Consider the following 24255-nt stretch of genomic DNA (forward strand, 5'->3'; position numbering starts at 1 on the left):
AGCTAACCACTTATCTTTGAAATCCTAATTCCGTTTTCCTCCTGTTCTGACCTGCCGCTGTAGAACACAGAATTCTGAAAAACACAAAGATAAGGTTTTTTTTGGTATTTTTTTTTTACAAGGATGAGAAGACACATTTAAAGGTCAGAACGGGTAATATATTTTGGTTCAACCTGATAAACGAGCAAACATAATGCACATTGCAGAATATTGTTGAACTGTAGAAAATCTTGATTTACGGTTGTTATAAAATTACATTTTTTAGAGAATCACCGAAGCAAATTGAACATTGTGATGCTGATATGTATAACTAATACCATGGTGGAACAGTGTCGCTCGATGGAGCTGCAATTGAGTTGTGCTTTTTCTTTTTTTTTTTTTGCTTTCTGCAGATCCAGTAGCTTTAAAAACCTCCACTTATTTTGTTGCCTATAAAGCTTTGGTTTCTCGGGCAACGTCTATAACAAGCAATAAATAAACTGACCCCAAGACCCTTTCAAATGTTTCCTCTTTAATAGCCATTCCGGGGAACTTTATAAATGAGCTAACCATGAAGTTCTTTATGTAATAACTAAAAGTCCACCAAAAACATTATATTGAGTCACTAATGGTGGTAATCAAACGGTTCTAATAACAGTCGGTATGACAACTATTACTTGTCAGGAACTGGAGTTATTCTGAACTATCACCTGTATTCAAGAAGGGATTTTAACTATGATGTATTAGCAATACAAACACACTGGTGACCTAAGCGATTATAATGCTGAGGTAACATTAAATCAGAACAGAAGATGAAGTGAGTCTTCTTCAAACAGTGTGACCATGAGATTCTACCCATTCCTTCTGGGATTCAGATATTTAAATCAAAACCCTGAGACTCAAGCCCATTATTAAATCTTAATTTTAGTGACTTTTTAGTTGTGCCAAATATTATAACATCAATTGGAGACCTTATGGTGCATGCAGACAGGGTCTTGTTAGCCAACTCCACCACGCATGCGGTGAGGAATATGAAGGAGAATCCATCTTAATCACATGGCAGGAGATATGTCTGACCACAGCAAAAACCTGAAGGGTGGCAAAATGGCCAAATGCATATATTCCCCACAGAATCTTCACATGAATTTGCAAGGGGGGCAAAAAAACTTAAATTTTAAGGGGCAACTCAACTATCATGTTCATTAAAGTGCATATAATGGCTGAAGTGTGCCCTTAAGCAGCACGGACTCAATGTCAAATATGGAGGGTTATTCTCCTTGGTGTGGCAAGGACATTTCAGATGTGTCAGACTGAATTTCTCGGGATGAGAGTTTCACTCACTGGAATGACTGGAATTCATATTCCTCACCAAATTTTAGCGGCAAGTTCAGTGTCATTTCAGACTTAATACCTCACATTATTATACTTGAACGCACACAACTTTACTCTGCAGTACATTTTGGCGCACAAGCAGGTTTTGAGTAGCTCCGACTGGAAATCGGACTTGTGCTTTAAATAAGGATTGTACACAAGCCCCGGGCGGCCATCTGGCACACCAGGCATTGGATCGGTGGTCTGCTATCTGACTGCGCTCCATAACCGATCGGCCACTACCATCAATATTACAAATGTAATGTGCGGCTGCACCTAGTCATCCCCAGGAAGGCCCTGATCATGCATAGGCATTGTTAATAACATGACCCCCAACATTTCAGGTGTCCAAATCAGGGCACATCTGTTGGGTATGAAAAGAGCTGAACTGGTTCATGTATCTAGCTTGCCTTCCCTGAACGTGGATATCTTTTAGTTTTTTTAATGTTTGTATATCATGTTTGTCACATGGAAACTGATTTATGTCTCTGTGGTTGTTTATGCGATCTGTGTCAGCAAGTGTAAAATGCCAAAAACATTTATACGTTTCAGCTTTGTATATGAAATTACCGTGTCTGCTGGGAGATTTTCCGCTTCACAATCGGTGTTCTATGTTACAAGTGAACAAAATATTAGCTCAAGAGTTAATATATGTTCATGCGTGTTTGCAGGGGTCACAATGCCAAATATATTGTTTTCAAGCAGCCCTTACTCCCAAGGGTTATGTGTAATGGTGTTCATCAGGTCCTAACATCACACTAGATGCCCCACGGTAGTAAAAGTCTAACCATGGTCTGCAGGTTTCCGCTGCCCCTTATTTATTCGAAATAATATACATCTTCTCAAGCCTGCGGTTCAGTAGGGACTGGTAAACCCTATGTCCAACCACTCCGGGGCATCTTTCTCCTCCTCCTCCAGACTATTTGTATTGAAGGAGGAATGCTATTTCTTGGGAAGTAGCATGAACCTTCTTTTTTCATGCCAGTGACTAATGACCCTGAATTATGATGTCATGCAGTAAACATAATTTATAGCTCTTTGGTCAAATTAGGAAACAAACATCCTGCCTCTGAGATTCTCCATCTACTTTAAATGTGGATGCCTTGAGCATATGTCCAGACATAGCGTTCCAAAAGTCCTGCTAAGATCTTGTTCTGTTCTGTTGAGTGTCTAAAATGTTCACTGTGCATCTCCGTGCACCCCTAAAAACTTCCAGGGTACATAAAGACCCCCTAATGGTAACAGAAACTTTCAGATTTAAACACATTAAATCCCATGCTCTTTTCTTTCACACAAACACAATTAAATTACGTACTAAATGCATTAGTACCAGAAGCTATCTGGAATTAAGATTATTCATTACAGACAAGGCAAGGAGAAACAAGCAGGTCTTATTCTCTAGATTACAATGGTCTATTTATTACCTATGAGATATAGGGATCTTAACGCACATCTACAACAAGAAATCATATATTTGTGCTTGTGTCTGCACAGAATGGAAGAATCTTGTTAATGGAGTTTTTTTATATTTATTGTGCTCCTGTTTCCCAAAGAAATGTACACCATACCAGAGCCAGCGGATTTTATATTAACAATAGATGTAAAAAATGAATCCTACGGTAGATGAGAGGTGCACCCGCAGTAATGTATGCATTGCTTATCTGCTATATAGTCACTGTTAGCGCAGCTTAGTCTGCGTTTCAACGCGGTTATTGTGTCCATCAAGTTCAACCTTTCTGCAATCACCTTTTTCTTGATGCTGATCCAGGAGAAGTAAATAAATAAAAAAAAACATTGGAGCACTTTCCAATTTTGATTCAAAAGGAGGAGAAAAATGCATTCTGACTGCAAGATGGCAATCAGTTTTTTCCCCCGAAGCTATATTGTGTCTGGGTTTAAATAAAAAAAAAACTGTAAACTTGTATTTACTCGGCTTCCAGCTCTCTTCTTCCCAGAGTCTGCAATATCTGAAAATATGACCTTTCCAGGCAGTGAATTATATACCTTTACTGCCCTTACAGTAAAACCCTTATGTTGCTTAAAATGGCATTTTGTTCCCAGTCATAAGTGGTGACTTTTTGACCTTTGTACATCCGACTAAATGAACTGGTGCCCTATATCAGATTCTTTTCATTAAACTATGACAACGTTTTCCTTGTTGTTTTTTTGTAACACATTTAGCATGCTGTTATTATTAAAATGGAAGTATCACCACCAGAGTTGGTGGATATATTTAACCCCTTAAGGACAATGGGCGGTCCCTAATCCCATTGAAAACAATGCATTTTGAGCCCATACATGTACAGGCTTTGTCATTAAGGGGTTAAGAGGAAGATATATTTGAATGTAAATACTAGTTAGAAATAACGCACATCACCCTAAGTCTAAAAAAGTAAAATATTACGGTTAGGCTTTTGTAGATCTGTTTACAGCATTTGCTAATATTAGTCATATATTCATATGTAAATCAATGAATAATAATAATAATAATAATACGTATTATTATTTGTATTATTATTCTCAAATACAGGTAGGGTTATTACAAAAAAATTTTGATCTGTAGCTGTTGAATTACAACTCCCACGATTCTTATGAAGCCTATTCCTTTGGACAGAGTAATATGCATATTAGCATAAAGAGCTCCAAGGCAGATGAATATAAATATAATATTAAAATATATTTGACATGCTGGTTTAAAAATAATATTTAAGAAATGTGCACATAGCTTTTTGTGTCTTAGGTTTCTCTTACAAATATTATTCCCGGTGGTAACAGTTCTTCAAGAGGCAAAGTATTTAATGGGGCAGATGTTACTGTCACTGGCCTTTTCCATAGTGTATGTGCAGTGGGTAGTAAAACTCCCTAATCCTCTCAAAAAGGACCATCTTGTCAAACCGAAAATCCTCAAATGCCAGAAATCCACTTTAGAAGCGGATTTTTCAATCACCATTCTGCTTCATCAAGTAGCACCCAAGGAATGATTTCACAAAGCAGCACAGTACTTTTCATCGCTAGGCCGTGGGAATCTAAACATGCCACCTAGCTCTTCATACCACTTATGCCATGTTTATACAGCATCTGACTTCATATCCGATAAATATAAACCACTTAATAAAATAATATAACCCCACGCATTTTATCCAGCCTTTGCTAATTTGCATTGTAGAATTTCTCTATCCCTGTCAGTTCTGCTCTACAACTGCCTTGTTAAATTAAAGCTATATGACTGGTGGTCTTCTGACACTGTTGTCCATAAGGTGATTATGTATATTTAGAAAAATCTTTGTTATATTAAGTTTTTTATAATAAACCGTCCTTCAATAGCATTTGAATCTAAAAGAGCCACGACCTTTCCTCAATTCTCCTTTCGCATATCACGGCCTCTTAATAGAAGTGACCTTGGCATTTAACCGTAACTCCAAAATAATATCTGCCATTACGCAAACCTCCACGACACCAGAAATATGCTGAACCTCTTCTTTTTTTAAACTCGAATATTATATTACATTTTTATTATTTTTGACGAGTCCTTCGTTGTGTTTCGTTTTTGTATTCTTTTTTTGAATGGAAATTTAGGGTAGGAGAATCTCACATTTTAATGGTGAAACGTAAACAATTAACCATGAAATTTTTTTATGTAACTGTTCAAAATAATAGAAAATGAAGCCCCCCTACCCCCTACTTAGCTTGGCTTCCCAGAGCTCCCCTTTCTTGGGGTTGCCTTCAGGGATGGGGCTACTGATGTACTTAAAGAGGTGGAAAGTGGGCTGAGTGAGCTACATAAGACCCCACATAAGTCATAAGTTAACTTATTTCTAGATTGTCACCTCAACCATGAAACTACGCATTACAAAGGACCAGAAATATAGCAAAATACTATGTATTGCCAAAAATCGCTGTAGGACTTATTGAAGGCTCTGGCAAGACATGCTAATAAATGTGCTTCTTACTATACATTTTTGTGCAAATGTCTGGGTAAATTAACCTATTTCCAAGCTGCTGTATACTCCACAAAAAAAGCAACTTACGTCAGGGGATGTCCTTTGTGCTATGGTGTAATTTACGTTAAATTGCATCTTGTCATTGAGAGTCAAGTCACGCTGAAAGCATTAGCACTACGTTGTCAAACTACATCTCAGCAAAAGAAATCAAGGATATTAAAGACCCGATCCCATACTTTCACCTTCTCCATTTCCTATTCAATTAAGAAATGTAATATATCGATATTTTCTTAAAACACGACTGGAAGAATGTTTGGTATTCAAATCATTTTTACATCGTTCAGAGATGAGATTTTTAATATCAAATATATAAGTGATCAGTCGCTGCCCTGGAATAAGCTGCGATCAAAACACTTTGCTCAGATTGCGCAGGGTGTGTAATTTGGTTGAATCTCTATCATACAAATAACCGTGTGCATGGCACAAAGAAACCGAGGGAAACACTTTAAGATACTCAGAGGTGAGTGACTCATATTGTTTGTCATTGAAAGCTGTCAAGGAAAATAACCAGTGACTAATGATACGATTTTTCAGCATTAATGGGCCAGTAAAGCCACAGAAAAATATATATATATAAAAAAAACAATGAAATACAACATATACATGCTATAGTATATTGTAGCATATAGTACAGAGAGGCCACCAGACTTAAGCTCAGTCTTTTAAACCTTCATGCATGGGCGAGTGGAAGAGAGAGGCTAAACCAGACCCTACTGTGGTAAAGAGCGAGTCTTTGGGCCCTTGTGTACTTTATTTAACTAGGCCGCTCCACTGTTTATGGAGGCCAATGGATACCCAGCTGTTTTATTCAGCTTGCTATGTACTGAATGTCAACCTGGCAAGCTAAGTTTGACCACAGCAAGCCACGGCAGCTTGCACGTTGACTTTAGCAAATAGGGAAATTTGGCTTTTTATTTAAGAAGCCGGACAGTCCATGAAACTATATTGCTAACCCATACCAACTAGATATATAAAGACCGAACCCTACAGAGAAGCAAGACATTATCACGACAATGAGGACCAAACTTTTTTTGTTAACCATTTGTTCAGAACAACCGCAATCCCATATAAATCACATCAAATCCTTTATGCCTGGAAAAAAAAAGAAAGGAAACATCTCTCATATAACGAAATTAGTGACAGCAGAGGAAATGTATCCCGGATATAAAGTGTATTCTCTAACAAGGTTTGAGCTGGCTTTTGGTACGCCCTATTTCAATAAATAAGTTGACTTTCAAGAACACCTGATTTAATTATACATTATACAGATCATTCAAACCTCTTCTTGTAACCGGAGCTCACCGGGGTTAGTCTATGGTATTGCATAGTATTGCTTCCAAACTGGAATTTTGGTGAATAAATCCTCGCGGATGGATCCCAGACTTATAGTTTAATTTCAAAATTGAGTCAGAGATTTATTCTTGAAAGACACTCGTGATGTTGGGGAGTGAAATGCAGGGGTGGGTGATAATAAAGTAAATGATGTGCATATGAAGTGAGTTTATGATGAGACATTCTGTGACATTTTAATTCTGTGATCACGGGAGTATTGTACGTTCTGGGCAAGTACCTTACTAAAAGGCGCGGGTATTTTAGTCCCCGTCTGCATGATATCAGTCAAAATGTATCTTCCTCCACTGCCACAGTAATGTACCGTGAAGGCAGAGAAGCTCCCAGCACTCTGACATGAAATTGTAAGGAGTCATATTTCTAAAATACCTGGGGGCATTTGCCAGCTCCATGAATTAGCCCTCAGGCTCACATCTCCTAACACATGCCTGGCATTAAAAATTAAAAACCACCTGTCTTTTCAAATGATCAGCTAGTTAGAAAATTATAAGTGGAATAATACCCTGTCTCCAGAGGAAAACGGAGAGTTCACTTTCTCCTACGCCCGTGGCACTGAGAGGCACTGTATATCTCCAAGGACCCATGGGAATTATAGTTATTTAACCATTGGAGAACCTAAGGACCCGCTACTTCTTACGTTTCAGACCAGCTGTAATTGAGTTCAGGTGTATGTGTTATCTGGTACTGCATTATAGAATATAGTCTATAGTATAGTAAACAATTGTTCATTATTAAACCGGTCGTAAGCTGTTAACTATGAGCCATCTGGTTTTGTCTCCTTATGTGTTATGCGTCTAGTAACTAGTGAATAAATAATCATAAGAGGTCTGGGAACATGACAAACATACGAATTGATGGAGATTGATATGGATGCAGGTAACGAGTGGCAAGAGCTTTCAGCATTCATCAAAACCTAGAGAGCTTTGCTGTTGGAGATCCGGCATTCACCGGTGAAGAATGAACCTATGGAGTTTGCTGTAACCCTTAGTGGGCTAGAATGGTCTGACTGGAATCTTTAAAGTTCATACTGTTTTACATGGATGACCTTGAAAAGATTTGTCCTGAAAACTAGTGGACTCACTCTTATAGAGGCGATGGCTCTGTTCCTAAAACCGCAATCTACTCACAATGAATACATCTAGTTTATTTCCATTTATATTTTTCTCTGTGGATAACAAGTCTAATGAATGTATATTGTAGTATAGCACACACGTGAAATCTGCTGCCACATGTTATTATGGAAACTAGGATCTTTAAACTGTGTTTGAGACATATATATAGTAAGGAATAACGCTGTTGATTTTGTATTAGACTTTGGAAAGACTGGAACTGAGTGGGTGCGGAAAATACGCCGGTGTATCTTGACTTTATCTTCATAACAGCTTGGAAAGGTAAACAACATAAGCTGTTATTAATCAGGACGATTTTGGCTGCAGTAGACTTGGAAGATACTGTAGGTGTTTTATAAGGTAAACAGTGTCAACAAATGCGAGGCACAGAATGTCGCAGTCAAACTATTACTCTGCTACAGACGCGCAGCCAGAGCATTCAAGTCAGGGCAGGCTGCATGCAACACTGGAGTAAGCGTTGGTCTTCCTGACAGGTGTAATAATTGCTTACGTTAAAGTTAGGATTCTTAGAGAGAGAGGGCTGAAAGCAGACCCTATGGAATGGATAATGCACTAAAACCTCAAGAAATAAGGTGTATTCACTTAAGTTGTTTATCAGGTGATAGGGTTAATTTTACTTATATAAACCATGTATGCAGTCCATACCATTTTGACTGCTCTTAATGGTTTGCAAACGTCCATGAATATCATATAAAGTACAACGTGATGTTGACAATTTCCCCATTTTTAGTGGCTGTTGCATGATATAAACCTTTAATTTTGCAGAAAAATAATTGTTATCCGTCGTAACCCACGGCATTTGTTTGAAGGAACATCTCCTTGAAATATGTTGCCATATTATAAACTAGCACGTGTAAATTTGTAAGATACATGTACTTAAAGGGCATCAAAACATTATGACTATTATTCATACAATAGGTACCCTCACGGGACAAGTTAACACAGTCCTTTGGAACTATTCAATTTCCCGGTCTTATTTTCATCAGATGGACCATTAACTTGAGATACACCTGTATATTTAATTATACCACTGTCCGAAATTAGCGTTTATTGGTTGGCTCGTCAGCACTCTGGCAACATAATGGACCGAATATATATGAAATTGTGCAGTTCAAATGAATTGAACATAAAGGGACTAATTTAGCATTTAGAAACTAATCATAAAATTGGCACTCAAGCAAAAATTCCATCACCGAGATTGTGTTATTTGGAAATTTGCATCCTTATTTCTATTTACTTGCTAAATAATATAGCCAAGACCAACATATATTATAGGGTATACTGTATCGTATAATTACTGTACATAAAAGAGGTCTCCAGAACTAATATCGCCTTTGTCCAATGTCTCAAGAAAAATCGTGTTCTTGTCACATAAGCTGATAAAGCTGGAATGTACTATTTTACAGTAAAGGGGGCGCTGGACCAGAAGCCAAGTCAAACCAAATACATTAGTTTAGTGTGGCTACAAGCAAATTAGAGAACTATCTAGTATTGTCCGGCATGCCATTCATCCAAACAGGATCACACAGAAATCCTGTATCAGGATCAAATAATGGATCCGGTGATGGTGCAACTGCTGTCTGAACCCCTTTTTTGTCTAGACACCCTAGCGGATAAAAAATAAAGCTCTTCGTACAGCAGCCGTGGTGCTAATTGAGCCGCCATTCCTCTTGACAGTTTGTTAAAAAATCTTCAAAAGTTTCATTTCTCCGTTCTCCATTATGAATGGCTCTATGGGAAATGCTTTTGACCTATACAGGCGAATAGGATTTCGCAACCCTCTAATTTATAAGAAAAAACATATTATTTGACAGCATGATGATGTCAGTGTGTGCAGCGAGGGACCAGGTGGGAACTAAAGAACATGTAATTAATCTGAGAATTAGATTTTTTATTTCATTGATTGAAAATGAACATAAAAACAGCTGAGGAATGAGTCATGTGCTAATTATGGTCTATATATTTTTAGGTTTTATTGAAAATGTTCCTAATATAGTAATTGTTTATCACAATCTGATTTTTTTTAATGGTTTTTTAAATTGCTACCGAAGGCCTGCTGAGTTCTTGAATACAATTAGAAAATAACAGACATCCCTCTCTTCCTTCCACGTAACAGAGATCGCTGGCAATACAGAAGACATTCCTCTGGTTCGCTGGAGACAGCAGTGGCTTGAGAATGGAACTCTTCTGTTCCACATCCACCATCAAGATGGATCCCCCAACATTCCAGGTCAAGAAACCACCGAAGCTCCTCATGGAGAGACAGGAGAGGAAGAGCTGAGGATACTACATATCTCTGTCATGGTAAGTTAAGATTCCACAGTTGGCCACCTTTTGTTGGACTTCAGTTATGGTCCAGCAAAAAAGACAATGTAGAGTGTTGGTAATACATACAACTTTGATGCAGATTTGAGATCAGTCTGCAAAATCACACCTGGCTGGCTCATTTGATGATTTGATAGCACCAACTACAAATGGAGATTGCCATATCGCCCAACTCTTTTATAACACTGTAAAACAATTTGTGACAAGCACATAGGGAAAGGATAAACATATATATATAGTTGACCCTTTTAATCTTGAGCCCAATATAATAGACATGCGTTTCACCATCTTTTGTATTGAACCATTGTAAAATACATTTTCAAGCATAGCTCGTCTGTTATATTCTTTATTTTCTAATGAATCACATTGCTTTGGAATTGTTTGAAAACCTGTAAAATGTCTGTTTTTTTATTAAGTAATGTGCTCTGGTGCCTTGTATTTGATACACAATGAACCAGTACTTTTGCCCTTTACAATATTGTGTGTGTATATATGTGGGTTAACCTTGATTTGATGTTTTCAATAGCCAAGGTAAAAACAAATGTATGTTATCTGAAAGTACTAACTTTTATTTTCCAAACATATCTAGTGCATCACTCTCTTCCAGGATTGTGGTAACCAATAAACGCAGCTACAAATGATAGTGAATCATTTCCCCGGAAATAAGAAATATTGGGGCTACTGTCCCAACTTAGAGCCCGGACAATATATCACACTGTAACATAGCAAGCTGACATGTGCAAATGGTCCAAATTTTCCTTTTGGTTTTATTCCATTAGTTTATGCACAATGAATTCTGTTCCCTACCCATTCATTTGGATGAAAATCATGGGTCATTTTAAATTCGGGAAGGAAATTCATTGTCCGACACCCACATTTACTCTCACACTGTCTCAGAATCTCTCACTCTCTCACACTGTCATTTTTATTCATTCTCTTACTCATGCTCTCTGAATTTCTTCCTATCTTCTCTGCTAACCACTTCATCTTTCGTGTCTTGTTCTCCTCCTTTTCGTTCTCCTCGTTTCTATCTTCTATTTTCTCACCTTTCACTTTTCTCTTTCTTCTTTGTCCGCATCTTCTCAGACATAACCAAAATTCTGCACTTTTTGCTTAGTTTCCGTCCGTTTTGTAGAGTCGTTAACTTTCAATAAATTAGCAATTTTTTTTATGAATCCGAATGCACAAGTCTAGCGGACGTTATTATATACAACCTTTTGATTAGGTCCCTTGGTTAACCCAACTGGACTGACTTCTTGGTTGCCCAAGTTTGCTGTTGCTAACCTCAGATTTTGCTTGCTATTCAAGACGGGGGCTACTGCTTTGGGTTCAAGGAGGCATGGGAGTCATGCTTAGAACTATACATTTTTTACTTTTTGTCTCCTCAAAATTAAATTTACATTTTCGGGTATTCCATATCTTACTATGCCTCTAGATTTTGTTGAATCAGTGATGTTTCAGTGCCCATTGACCAGTAAGGCGGCCATTATTTCTGTTTCCATATTTCAAAGCAGTATAGCAGACTTTGTAGAAATAGGGCTATTCAAATCCAAAAAAGAGTCTCATTCATGTTATGGGTACTAAGATCATCTAACATTCTTTAGGACATTTGTATTTTGTTTCAGCACTTTAGTATTCCAGAAAGCCTACAATTTAATGTATGGTTTTTAGAAAGCTAAAGAAATGACCTATAACCATAAAACATCTTAAGGTAAAAGTCTGTACTTTTTATGAGCCAAGTTATATATCTTTATTGCTTTAGATCACTTTATATCTTTGTTGTTCTTTGAAGGATTACAGGTAGTAGAATAAGGATGACAGAATTGTGTATCTAAGGGATTATCTTTCTTCACTTGCTGAAATGTGCAGTTTCCATAAAAGCTCTGAGTTCAGGGTTTGGAAGTATCTTTTATAGTTAATCATTTGTTCTCCAGATGGCTGAAGGAGGCATCTCCTAAAATTCTAAGATGGCTATAGTATGGGACTAATATTCCACAGAGCACTAACTTAAGTGGGAATCCCACTATTGTTATTACTAGTTACAAATTACAAATACAATGCCAGACGGCTACATATTAGTCACTTGTGTAAAAACATACTGACCCCTTACAGACCACTGCCTAGTGTTGCCTTTTCTTAATCACCAGTCCTGACATTTTGACTAATGACAGTCTAGGAAGAGTTGTACAGCCAGGACTTAACTAGCATTGTCATGAAGAACGAGCTCAGCGTACTGCTTGGGTAGAGAATGTTGACCTCAATGTTAAGATACAGATATAAGAAAATGCTTATTGGAATACAATTAAAGAAAACCAGGTTTTGTCAATGCTAACTTTCCTCTAGATGGAAGAGAACCAACAACCCCAGATCTATGTTTAGTCTTCATGGGTCTCAACTATGGGGTCCAGTCGGCATTCCTCTAGGCACTTACTTTATTATGTCAGGACTGCCATTATGTAATAAGCAGTTGTCCTTGGTAAATTAATCTCGAAGATATTTTGTCTGCGCTATCCTGCGTTACTGTATACAGAACTGTATTTTATATTTTTTTCCTTGGTACCCCCGTAAGCTTGCAGGGCAGTGTATGGAATGTCTCCTAAACTCTGCATGTTTGCTTGCCTTTTGTTTAATCTGCTTTGGCTACAGTATGTGGTGAGAACTGGTTCCATCAGAAATTACACATTTTGAGTAAATCTTATGCACTTCACAACAAGTATCACTCATGATAGCTTATGCAAGGCTCTTTTGCCCATCACACAGAGCTGAAAATATGTGAGAAAATACAATGTGAAGTGTTGTCAACATAATAACTAACAAATAACTTTGTACATTGTAGACATTTTCTCCCAGATCGTTGGTGTTTGGGCTTCCCCTTCATTCCTTTTTTATATTTGCCTGCAGCATGGTTAGACCAGACTTGCAGGTCCACTTACAGCCACCAGGGTACCATTTACTTTCAGTAACCTACATGTGCCGTCGTTTATGAGACACGTATTATTAAAAGCACATTAGTCAGATCTACAGCCAAACCCTGTGAATGGACTGCCACCAAAATCTAAATATTTGTGATTACATTTTAAAAAAATACAAGCGTTTTAACCCCAGTTAACGTGTTGGCTGCACATGCGTAAAGAAACTGCACGGACTTGGCAATCATTCCCCATGTTAGGCTGTAAAGATTTCATTCATTACAGGTAGCCCCTGTAGTCAGGGCCGGCCCTATAATGGGGCAGACTGGGGCAATTGCCCCAGGCGGCACTTTAGAAGGGGCGGCACTTTGCCGCCCCAAGCGCTTTTTTTTTTTTTTGTTTTTTTTTTGAAGCGGAGGAGAGAGAGAGAGGGGCACCGAGTGGCTTTCGCTTACCCGCTCGGCGCCCCTCTCTCTCTCTCCTCTGCGGCGAGTCTCCCTGTTCGGTCTCGGTGCCGGCTTGTAATGCAGAGCGCCGGAAGTGACGTCAATTTCCGGCGCTCAGCATTACAAGCCGGCACCGTGGCAGAGCAGGGAGACTCGCCGCAGGACTGTTTAAAGGTAAGTACCGGGGGGGAGGGATCGTGGATTATGACGTCGGCAAAGTTTAAAATGCCCCCCCCGGCGTCGGCGGGGGGGGCGGCGTTTTAAACTTCGCCCCAGGCGGCGTTAAGTTTTCGGCCGGCCCTGCCTGTAGTGCCAGAGAGCTGTATTCACTGCTCTGGCACTGACCTAGGGGACCCTTTCAAAATTTCAGGAGGGGCATGCACATTGCCCCTTCTCTTCCCCCACCACATGTGCTTGGGGGGGATAATTAATCGGTTCCAAAAGAACCCCCCTTAACATTTCAGCAGGAAGCACTGTCATCACTGTCTCATTGATGATGTCATTTTTAATGCCATGTCTGATATCATTAACAAAAGCACATGGGGGATAGAACTTAATTTCAATGAACTTTATCTTGTATTTCATAGATTTTTTTCCGTTTGAGAAATTAAGCCTGGCATGAATGAAAGGTTGTTTTGCCATTGAATAACTATTAAAATAAACTAACAACTAAATAAATTATAACAAAAATGTATGTTTTAGAACACTCACTTGATCATTGTAGCTGATAACATTCAAAATTTAAAAAAAATGACCTGGTCTCTTTATGTTGTTCATTTAATAGTATTTGTTTAATATTCTAATATATTTGTTCTAAAATGCTGGCTCAAAAGATTTATGAAATTCTGTCTGGCACTTGACTAAGAGCCTGAGCTCTTAAGACATTTTATGTGTAATGACAATTTTTTTTCCAAGTGCATGATTAAGCATTGATGCTCATACACGGATCTTATGGCAGCTCAAGTTTTGATTAACAATGTTTAGAGGCACTTAGGCGTTTGGTAAATATATACAGTAGTCACAGCTCTTTTAGCTGATCTGTGAGCTGGTCCTTCACTGTCCTTGGAAAACTGTTTGTTCCAGTGTCAGACCCAGACTAGCTGAGCTGAGTGTGAGTGTTGGACTACTTTAAATAAGTCTGGACCACATTTGGAGCCCCATTTTGCAGCTGGAGAAATCATCTGCTACTGGGATCATTCCAATCAGTTCTTCATGATGCATTCCAGCACTGGCTGGATCTTTTCCATGCTCCCTCCATTGATGTATTTACGTAGCATTGTCAATAGCTAGCTGATACATTCTGTACTCTAAAAATGCAATAGGCCTTTAATCATACTGGGATCTAAACCAGTAATACCGGTTCCTAAAATGCACTTAAAATTCTGCTTCTCTGATGTAAACCACTTTAAGAATGCATACAATGCGGAGCGTCTTTGCAGGAAAACATCCTTCATTTTCCCTTCTCATTTCAGCATTTTCTTCTAGTTAAATAAAAAGCCTAGGAATGGAACCAAAGTATTCACATGGTAACATTTGCTACATTTTGTTTGATGACGTCTTCCGTACAAGAAAAAAAACATCTTTTCATGTAGTGACTTCTCCCTAAATAAGAAGCGCTTAGCAACTACCTTAAAGGAAACGTATGCACCCAAAATATGTGGGGTATACATCCTTTTTAAAAAAATGCTAATTTCCCATCTACCACCGATATTTAGATTATAATTAGCTGCAACACTCTGGTAGTTAATGAATGGGGTAGTTGTAGAAGACATATACTTAAATCAGATTATATCAGGGGTTTATACAACAGAATTCTGCTGGCATTATAAAATATAAATGTAAAGTATTGAAGGTTGAAAAAAGGCAATTCTATGTTTTCCTCTTTGTGTAAATATTTCAGGGTGTAAGCCTCTCTTGGCGTGGTTGCAAATCGCTGTTTAGACAAGGTGGCTGGCAATACTTAGTCCAACTGGGATGCCCATTGGCAATAGCCAAAAACATCATTAGGAGAGTCCAGCCAAGGCAAAAGTACTCAACGGTGCTCTGAGATTAAGATTACATCTGATCAAACAGTAAAACCAAAATGTAGCTCAGCACTGTCTGGGCTAAAGATCAAAAAGGCAGGACAGAATGCTGATTAAAATGTAACTTTCAATAAAAATCCATGTAAAATGAAAGACGTGGAGAAGATGAATGAACCCCGGCCAGGATAATATTGCACATATGCATACCCGTCAGACTGCATTGCTGTCAAGCCCATTTGGACACAAAAAGGAACTTGTCAGGTGTGAATTTCACATGGATTTCTAATTGTTTATAAAAATAAAATTTGTGTTATTAATTAAAATTCAAGAAATCATAGCACCGAAGTGCCTTAGCAAGACATCTTAACTGAAAATGTATAAAAATGGGCCAATTTCATGAACAAAAACAATACTATTCCATTATGTTTGTACACCTCCTCCCAACTATTAAAGAGAAGAGAAATAAGGCTGTTTTTGTAATTAGAGAGGAAGTGTCTGTGATATTATTCTTTATAAATTGATGTATAGATCCTAGAAGTCCTTGATATTGCTTTGATTCCAGTTATGCGGCAAATTAGCTGTTACAAGCCAAAATATTTGTTTTTTTTATTTCAATTTCTTATAGTTTGTTTTATTTGTGTTACCAATACTCAATCTCCTTGTGCTATTTCCCACTGAAAAAAAGTCAAGAGAAAAATGACTGCTCATTGGACCCTAAATTTACTGAATTTATTTCTATAAATCAGGAGGCTGCGGCTTCAAACACAAAAAAAGGCCTGACAATCGCTGACAGTGCCGTGCATTGTGTGAAGATGACTTATTTTTCTGCTTCTAATGTTCCTTTTATTTAAATTTAACATCATTTCTCGATATTAAAATGCTGACATGAAAAGAATAAAACTAGAAGTGATGGACCAAAAAAAAAAGAAGAAAAAGAAATGGCACCTTACTGCTTGATATCGCCAAGATATCTTTGAACTATAAAATAAACATGCATTGGGAATCTGCTTCTTTTTCATTCCGTCATTAGCGGGTTTCCCTTTGAACTCCTTCTGCCAGAGTCTCTTGACTTCATTGTGTTTATAGTTACCAAATCTATCATCTGTGTTAAGATGAAAGGATTTGCCTTTATTTCCTTTTTTTCTCGATACCAGTTTTCAGAATAATTTATACCACTCATATTTCACACGTAGTACCTTTTAGGTATGCCCATTCGGCTTGCATTAACCCATTAAGGACAATGGCGGCCCCTAAACCCATTGAAAACAATGCATTTTGAGCCCGTACACGTACGGGCTTTGTCATTAAGGGGTTAATGAGACTCTGAGCTAATAGCGCAGCCCCAGTCAACAGTCTGAACCACCAGAAAGATACAATTAGAATGGGTTTCTCTTTTATTTGACCATGAAAGGACAAGGGAGAGAATGGATGGAAGGAAACTCTTTTTTTTTTGTGTTTGAAGAGCAGAAACTCAAACACAAGCAATTATCTAGGATTGGAACGTTAATTAGACCTCGGGCAGCTGCCATTCTGCATATGTGTTTAAATTGGGATATTACACTATTAAAGCTCTTTATTAAAAAAAGATAATGATAAATAAATAATAATAATAAGCCTATGTATTGTAGCTGCTGCATTATATAGTGACATTCTGTTTAATGAAACTGGATTATCTCACTTTTTATTTATCATCGTGGAATTGAGAATGCTAAAGCATTAATAAATGACCAGTAAATATGGATTCAGTTTTTGATTACGGAAAAATTGTAAACTCAGGATTTTTTCTTTTGTTTCTGTTAAATTATTATGTGATGCACTAGATGATACACTAAAGTATTGGGACACCAGACCATTACACCAACAGGGGCATTTATGGCATTCTGAAGGGGACATACCAAGACATTTTGGGCAATGCCATGCTTCCAACTTTGTGGTCACAGTTTGGGGAAGACCCTTTTCTATTCTAGCATGACTGAGCCCCAGCGCACAAAGCAAGGTCTAAAAAAACATGGTTGGATGAGTTGTGTGTGGAAGAACCTGACTGACCTCAAAGAGCCCTGACCCCATCGAACACTTTTGGGATGAACTGGAACGGAGATTGCAAGACAGACCTTCTCATCCAACATCAGTGCCTGACCAAACAAACGTTCTACCGGATGAATGGGCAAAAAAACCCCAAAATCTTGTGGAAAGCCTTCCCAAAAGAGTGGAAGCTGTTACAGCTGCAAAGGGGGGACCAACTACATCCCTGCTTGAGAGCATCTCAGCTTTTACCTCTTTTCACCACAGGGCCCCCAGAATGCAGAGCACTTTGGCAACTGACCAGTATGCCCATACTTTATATATGGGGGTTCCGAATTTGGGGGGGCAAAAGGGAGAGTAAGGAATAATCTAGGGGGGGCAATTGCTTCCCTGTAGCGATGCCTATGGCTGGATCTTCTTGGTACTTCCCAGCAAGGTATGGCTACTGGAGTCATCTGAGGGGGCCACCTGCAAGGGCTACACAATAAGTGCACACCTAGCCTAAAGGGTTACCGCTAGTGACAGGTAAAAGTGAAAAGCACTTGGAGATCCAAGGCGACTGTGTAACACGTACATTCACCTTACAGTGACATGCATCCAGACCTGGACAGTGGTCAGGGGGCTCCAAGCAACCTCAGTACTTCAAGCTCTCCAAGCCTTAAGGCCAGAGGGCCAAGCTTTCCCTCTTATTTCTCTTATTTTTATTTTATGTTAATTAAATGAGCCGTAGAAAGTAGTTTTACATTGTTGATTTTTAAACTGGCCAGCATTGTGCATTAATGGGAAATACATATAGAAAACCAAAAATGGGAGCTTTCTCTATTAATCTATTACTTTGCACCCGTAATTAAAACATTAATTATTCACCTTTGCCCACCTTTTCCTCTAATCAGTCTGAGCCAGTTTTTAAGCACATGCTCGTCGGAAGCCTCTGCAGCATTTGCTATGAGTGGGTGACGACACTAATGGAATTAATAATCTTCCGTAATCTCTTGGCAGTGAATGCTTGATGGATGGATGCCCCGTAGACTTTCTTGCATATAATAAATTGGGACACTGAGTATTGTCATTTACAGAACAGGTCACAGCCTGGGGGTTTTCTAACTGACTTTCTGTATTCCTTATGAAGCTGGAAGATCCCCTTGTCGCTGTCTTCCAATGCATTCTCGGTGGATATTTATTTCCTGAGTAATTAATTTTGATAACAAGCTGTCTGTTTCCCCCACTTTACATTCAGTCCTCCCTACGATGCATTAAACGCCCGGCTCACATCTTAATATGTTATGTGAATAATTATAACAAAGAGTTGAGCTGTCAACACATCTTCGGGTCCTTATAAGAGTGAATAGGATCACTTCTTGTTTCTGTCTCGATCCAACAATCCTTTGTTGGTTCTGAATTGTATTTTGTCACATTGTTCCAACACTTTGGTGGCATATTGCTGGATGTCAAAAGAAAGCACTGCATTTCAAGGGTTCTGCTTTAGGCAGTGCCAATTAATGTGCATTAGTATGGTTGGGTGTCAAAATAACTTGAAGGTACATCTTTTTAAAACGTCTGTATTTATATCTTAAATTATTTGATATAAGGAACTTAAGACAAAATAATGGGTCACAATTAGAAAAAAGATGGTATATATGTTCTAATGTGCACAAACAAGTCCTGTCCTACACAGAAGGCATAATACAACCATAAAAGGAGCACATAAAGGATTCAGCCATTATGTAAATGTTGCATACATTCTGTGCCGTGCTGGTGGTTATGTGTGAATGTGCAAAACATAAAATATATTTCAGGTAGTGACCTATGTCTTAGTATCAGATTAGCCTGGACAGAATAGTGGGGGGCTCTTTCTCAATAATAATGATGATGATTGTGAGGCTACTATAAACACAACTACTAAATAGCAAAATGTGCCAGCATCCATACTAAATTGGGCATACCTCACTCTATCCCAAAGCTCCACCACTCAGATTGAACTCAGCTCAGCTTGAGTGCACACGCGATGAATGGAGCTGTAAGCACACCACTAACTTGAGGTCCTGGTCAAGTCACGAAGATTGCTCGGATGTCTTCCCATTCAAACAGTATTGACCCTGTTAATTGATCTGATTAGTTAGGAAAGGCTGGTAGGACTTAATTATAGTGAAGAGAGAAGGCAACAACTCTTGGTCTAATTGTCCATTCAGCTCAACTTTATGGTTATTGAACAAACATCTCCTTCCGCATGCAAACGGCAAAGCCGATAGGGGAAAAACTGCTTTACAATGTACCATTAGCTACTATTTCCAGCGTTTTAGCTGGTAGTCCCAAATCACAGTATATTTTATTATTTTAAACATTACTGTCTTTAGTAGTGGGATTTTTATTTGGTTTACTGTAAAAGTGAAATATTGCTTTTCCTTACTAGGGAAAAAAAATGAGCAAAAGCTTGTTTAATAAACTGGGCTGCTGCTGCACATGAATTTGACACGCTGTCTTTAGAAATGTATCATAATCGACTAAGGGTTGTTTTTCTCTGCAAATGTCAGAAACAGCAAGTGGAAGAATTACTTTACTTTGTAAGATTGCCCTATTACGTGGCGCAACTTTGTGATACGGAATGGTGATTGACGGCGTGATTTCAGAAGGAATTACACAGTAGCTGAGGGATTTAAAGTAGCAGCCACTGCGATGGACAAATGGCCCCTTATGGTGCCCCAATTTATTTTAAAAAAACAAATTCAGTCTTTTAGGGAACTCTCAAATTTCCACTCTTGCAAGCCAGCCGTTGATACGACAGCCAGAAACAGAAAGTGTGGAAAGATCTAAGGTAACTATAGCAACCTGGATGAGGGGAAGACATTTGCAATTGAGCTTAACTTCAGTGATGTATTTATAGAGGTCTATCTCCTATGTCTGACCCAGGGCCGTGCCCCAAGCCCCAGGCCCACATCGCGTCTTCACCACTCTTTACGGCAGGAAAAATGGCGAACTAGATACATGGCGTGGTTCTTATCTGCCTTCAAATTCACGGCTCTGTGTGGAACGCTAGGATATGATGTCATATCTACATCATGCCGCACACATTATTCAGTTCTGCGAAGTAAAAAATATATGTATCATAAATTCTGAATGTAATCATTCAGTATATAATAGATACCCATCTATCATACAAGCAGCAGTCACATAATTTATCTGCTGATTCTTATATCCTCTGATTAATTCCTCCCCGTTTGTGGAAACTCATTATTGTTAGAAGAAATGGGTTTTTTTTTAAAGAAAAGTCATTTGTTAGGCAGGTATTGCCCCTACGCGGCTGTCAGCTATGCTGCGATAACATATTCTCCACACTTTCAAACATATGTAAAATAACTACATTACATTTTGAGGAGCCTGTAAGCCTCCTCTTTTGTTTCTCTGTCCTCCCCCAATCTAGTTTGTAAACTGCTTTTTTTCCTGAAAGCACCTCATGGCAGCTAAATGGTAACTTGGCCTGACCCCCTGCTGCAAATAATCAGCAACCCTTGCCTTACTGACTGTCACCTTGTAGCTGGTTAATGTAAACCTTGAGGTAGTGTTTATTGGCGTATGCTTCAAACCAGCCATTTACTCCAGTAAAGCGGCCATGTTTCAGCACAAACACTTCAGTACGTGTCAATCGGTGGTGAAAATTGATCTTTACATAATAGTATTGTGTCGCAAGACAGCGCAACACAATATATATTTTCTTTATTTTGAAACATTTTGTATTGAGTGTTTCCTGTGTAATTCACACACACTTATAGAAAAAAGATCAGCACCACCGGCTAGGGACAGCTCCTCATTCCTCGCGGTTTCCGATACTTCCTCCTCGCTTCACACCATTTCCTATGCTTTTATTCCAGCCATACTGCAGGCTTATTATATGCCAATCCTGTTGATTAACAATTAAAAATGTTTAATTAACTTTGCATTTGGTTTCCTTACTCCCCGCGTCTGTGTTCTAAGAATAGCGTAAAGGTGAATATAAACCATACCAGGTCCAGGCATCATTTGGCCCACAGTTTTGTTCCGCTCGCTGAAGGGTCACGCTTGTCAGTAGAATCTTACATTTGATGGACATTGTTATGCAGAGAATTTTGGAAGACTTTACATTCCGCAAAGAATTTTGTCTAAGAAGGGGGAAAAAAATAAAACCTTGATAGACAGAAAAGTACAAAATGTACAAAATGTACGGTTTCTCTTCAAGTAGGCTCGGCATACAAAATACATCCATTGTTATTTTAATTTTCACAGCTTTTGATACATAGAGAGTACAATGTATGATTAATTCTATAGTGTAATTTAATGTGCAATACACAAATAGAATGAAATTATAATTTTCCAATTTGAGTCGTCTTTACTTTATCCCTTTTTTTAGATACTTTTATTCCATCAGGGTATCAGAGGATATTATTATGCCCCTATTATGCAAAACCTGTTTACACATTCCTCTATTGTATTTTTTAACTTTATCTCCGCATGTGTTATTTTGCTCGGATTAGCCCGCTTTCCTGAAAGAAATAACATTTTTTGTTTCTTTTTTTTCAAGGTATTAAGTTCTGCCTTTCTTTATTTCATATGATTTTTTTTTCTTTCTGCTGTGCTATTAGGGAGGTATGATTGCTCTTCTACTCTGCATCCTATGCTTGCTTCTTATCCTGTATACGAGGAGACGTTGGTGCAAGAGAAGACGTGCCCCACAGCCCCAGAAGAGCGCCAGTGCAGAGGCAGCCAATGAGATCCATTATATCCCATCGGTGCTAATTGGTGGTGGTCACGGGAGAGAGAGTCTGCGGAATGCACGTGGACAATCCACTCATCCTGGTGGAAGCCTTGGCATTCGCGAAACACCAATCTTGGATGGGTATGAGTATGACGTGACAGAGCTTCGTCATCACCTTCAACGCGAGTGCATGAATGGAGGAGAAGAATTTGGAAGCCAGGTTTCACGAGCCATGGATTCTCTACAGGGTTGCTCAGAAAAGAACACGATTGACCTTACTCCTGGTGCGATATCAACAGCAGGACACATAACAATGACTCAGATGGGTGGGAATAACTGACCTAGGTTTTAATCGCACATTTGGTTGGGTATCATTTAGGATAGTTGCTGTATATTTTAATTTGTTCAGTAATAATTCACCAACATATTCTTATAGCAATGGGTGGGAAATTGGTTAAATTGGTGGAGTGTAGGTGGCACTGGGCTTGCCTATGCTTACAAACACCTTCTGGTGTTCTAGTCTTCCTAGTAGGGGAAACCAAGCCTACATATTATGTTGTATTGTCTAATTCTTAAATCCAATGTCAGGAATGCATATATCAAAGACTAGATTAAAGTATTAAACTAAATTAATAAGTAATATTATTATATTAACACACAGAAGAAAGCCCTGCGCTCAAACACCCATCACTCTTGGGCGGCAGCAACGGCTATAGTATTCATCAGCCCAAATTCAATATTTCAATATTATTTCAATTATATTATATTATTATATTATTCATTAATAAGTAATAATTATTTACTCATCCAAAGTAATAATAGTGACATAATTATAAAAAACCCAACCTCCCAGCAACGCTGCCCGTTCCCTTTATGCTTTTGTGTAGGTGCTACTGATCCTGCGCAAATAGAATCAGTTGTAGACATTTCAGTCAAAAAATAAATCAATAATTAGGACTATTCTAACTTGATGCCTGCATTTTTGTGGGAAAAAAACAGATGGGTTTACCTGGAAGTATAAAATGTTACATAGTCTCCCCTATCTATAACTACACAGCTAATCATCCTTGTGTTTTTATTTAGTTTGGGACACATTTAATTGACTGTAAACCTGTCTTTAGCACCTTGGTAATGATGGCTCTATAGCCTTAATGTGTGTGTCATCAGCACCTTGCACACTTTACATGAAGGGAACACCTGTTTTTACACTTCCAATGTTCTAAAACAGGGCTGCAAATGTATTGCCCTCAAGGACCGCAAATAGGCCTGGATTTCATTTGGTTTTTTATTGAGATCCATGTGAAATAATTGATACTCATCAGAGTTCCCAAATCTCCCAGAAATTCTCTCTCTCTTTCTTAACGTCTCCGCCAATCCCTCCTTTCCCGCAGCTCCACTTCTTCTCTTGCCTCTTCTTCTTCTGTCTTCATTCTTCGTCCACTTCCCACTGGCATCAGCTCGGTTGACCAGGCCTCCCAGAGTACTTCCGCAAAATGGCAGAGCCGGGGCGCGAACCTTGTGGACAGCTTCTGCCCTGTCCGTCCAATCAGGAGAAAGGATGTGTGCGGAGGCTCCGCCATTTTGAGGAAGCGCTCTGTGAGGCCCGGTCAGCTGTGCTGATACAGAGAAAAAGAAGACAGAGGAGAAAAACTGAGTTGTAGTAAAGTAGACAGGGACGTGGAAGTGGTCAGTGGGGAAGGTAGGGAGATAATGAGAGAGAGCCTGAGAGAGGGTGTGAGTAAGAGCGAGTGTGGGTTTTTTTACGTTTTAAAGTGTGGGAAGGTGGGTGTGGAGCAAAAATAGGATCTTCCCTGGGTGCCAAATACTCTAGGTATGCCCTTGCCCTCTGCTAAACCGGGGGTATCTAAAAATGGCTGGCCCTTGATAACTGGAGATGTACTTGTTCGCTTCCATTTCCTTAGGAAAGTTTTTTGGGTAACAGTATGGCAATTTAAAGATAAATATATGTAGC

General features: G+C 38.7%; 1 protein-coding gene across 1 annotated transcript in view; it reads left to right on the forward strand.

The window, feature by feature from the left end:
- ASTN1 (astrotactin 1) overlaps window positions 1–24255 on the forward strand; it is a 120985-nt gene that overhangs the window by 38041 nt on the left and 58689 nt on the right. Inside the window, exons 3-4 of the mRNA XM_053468591.1 lie at window positions 9948–10135; window positions 22171–22567. Coding sequence (XP_053324566.1) covers window positions 9948–10135; window positions 22171–22567 — 585 coding nt within the window. The remainder of the gene's footprint in view (window positions 1–9947; window positions 10136–22170; window positions 22568–24255) is intronic.

This window comes from Spea bombifrons, chromosome 6 (genome assembly GCF_027358695.1).
Source record: "Spea bombifrons isolate aSpeBom1 chromosome 6, aSpeBom1.2.pri, whole genome shotgun sequence".
Classification (NCBI taxonomy): Eukaryota; Metazoa; Chordata; class Amphibia; order Anura; family Pelobatidae; genus Spea; species Spea bombifrons.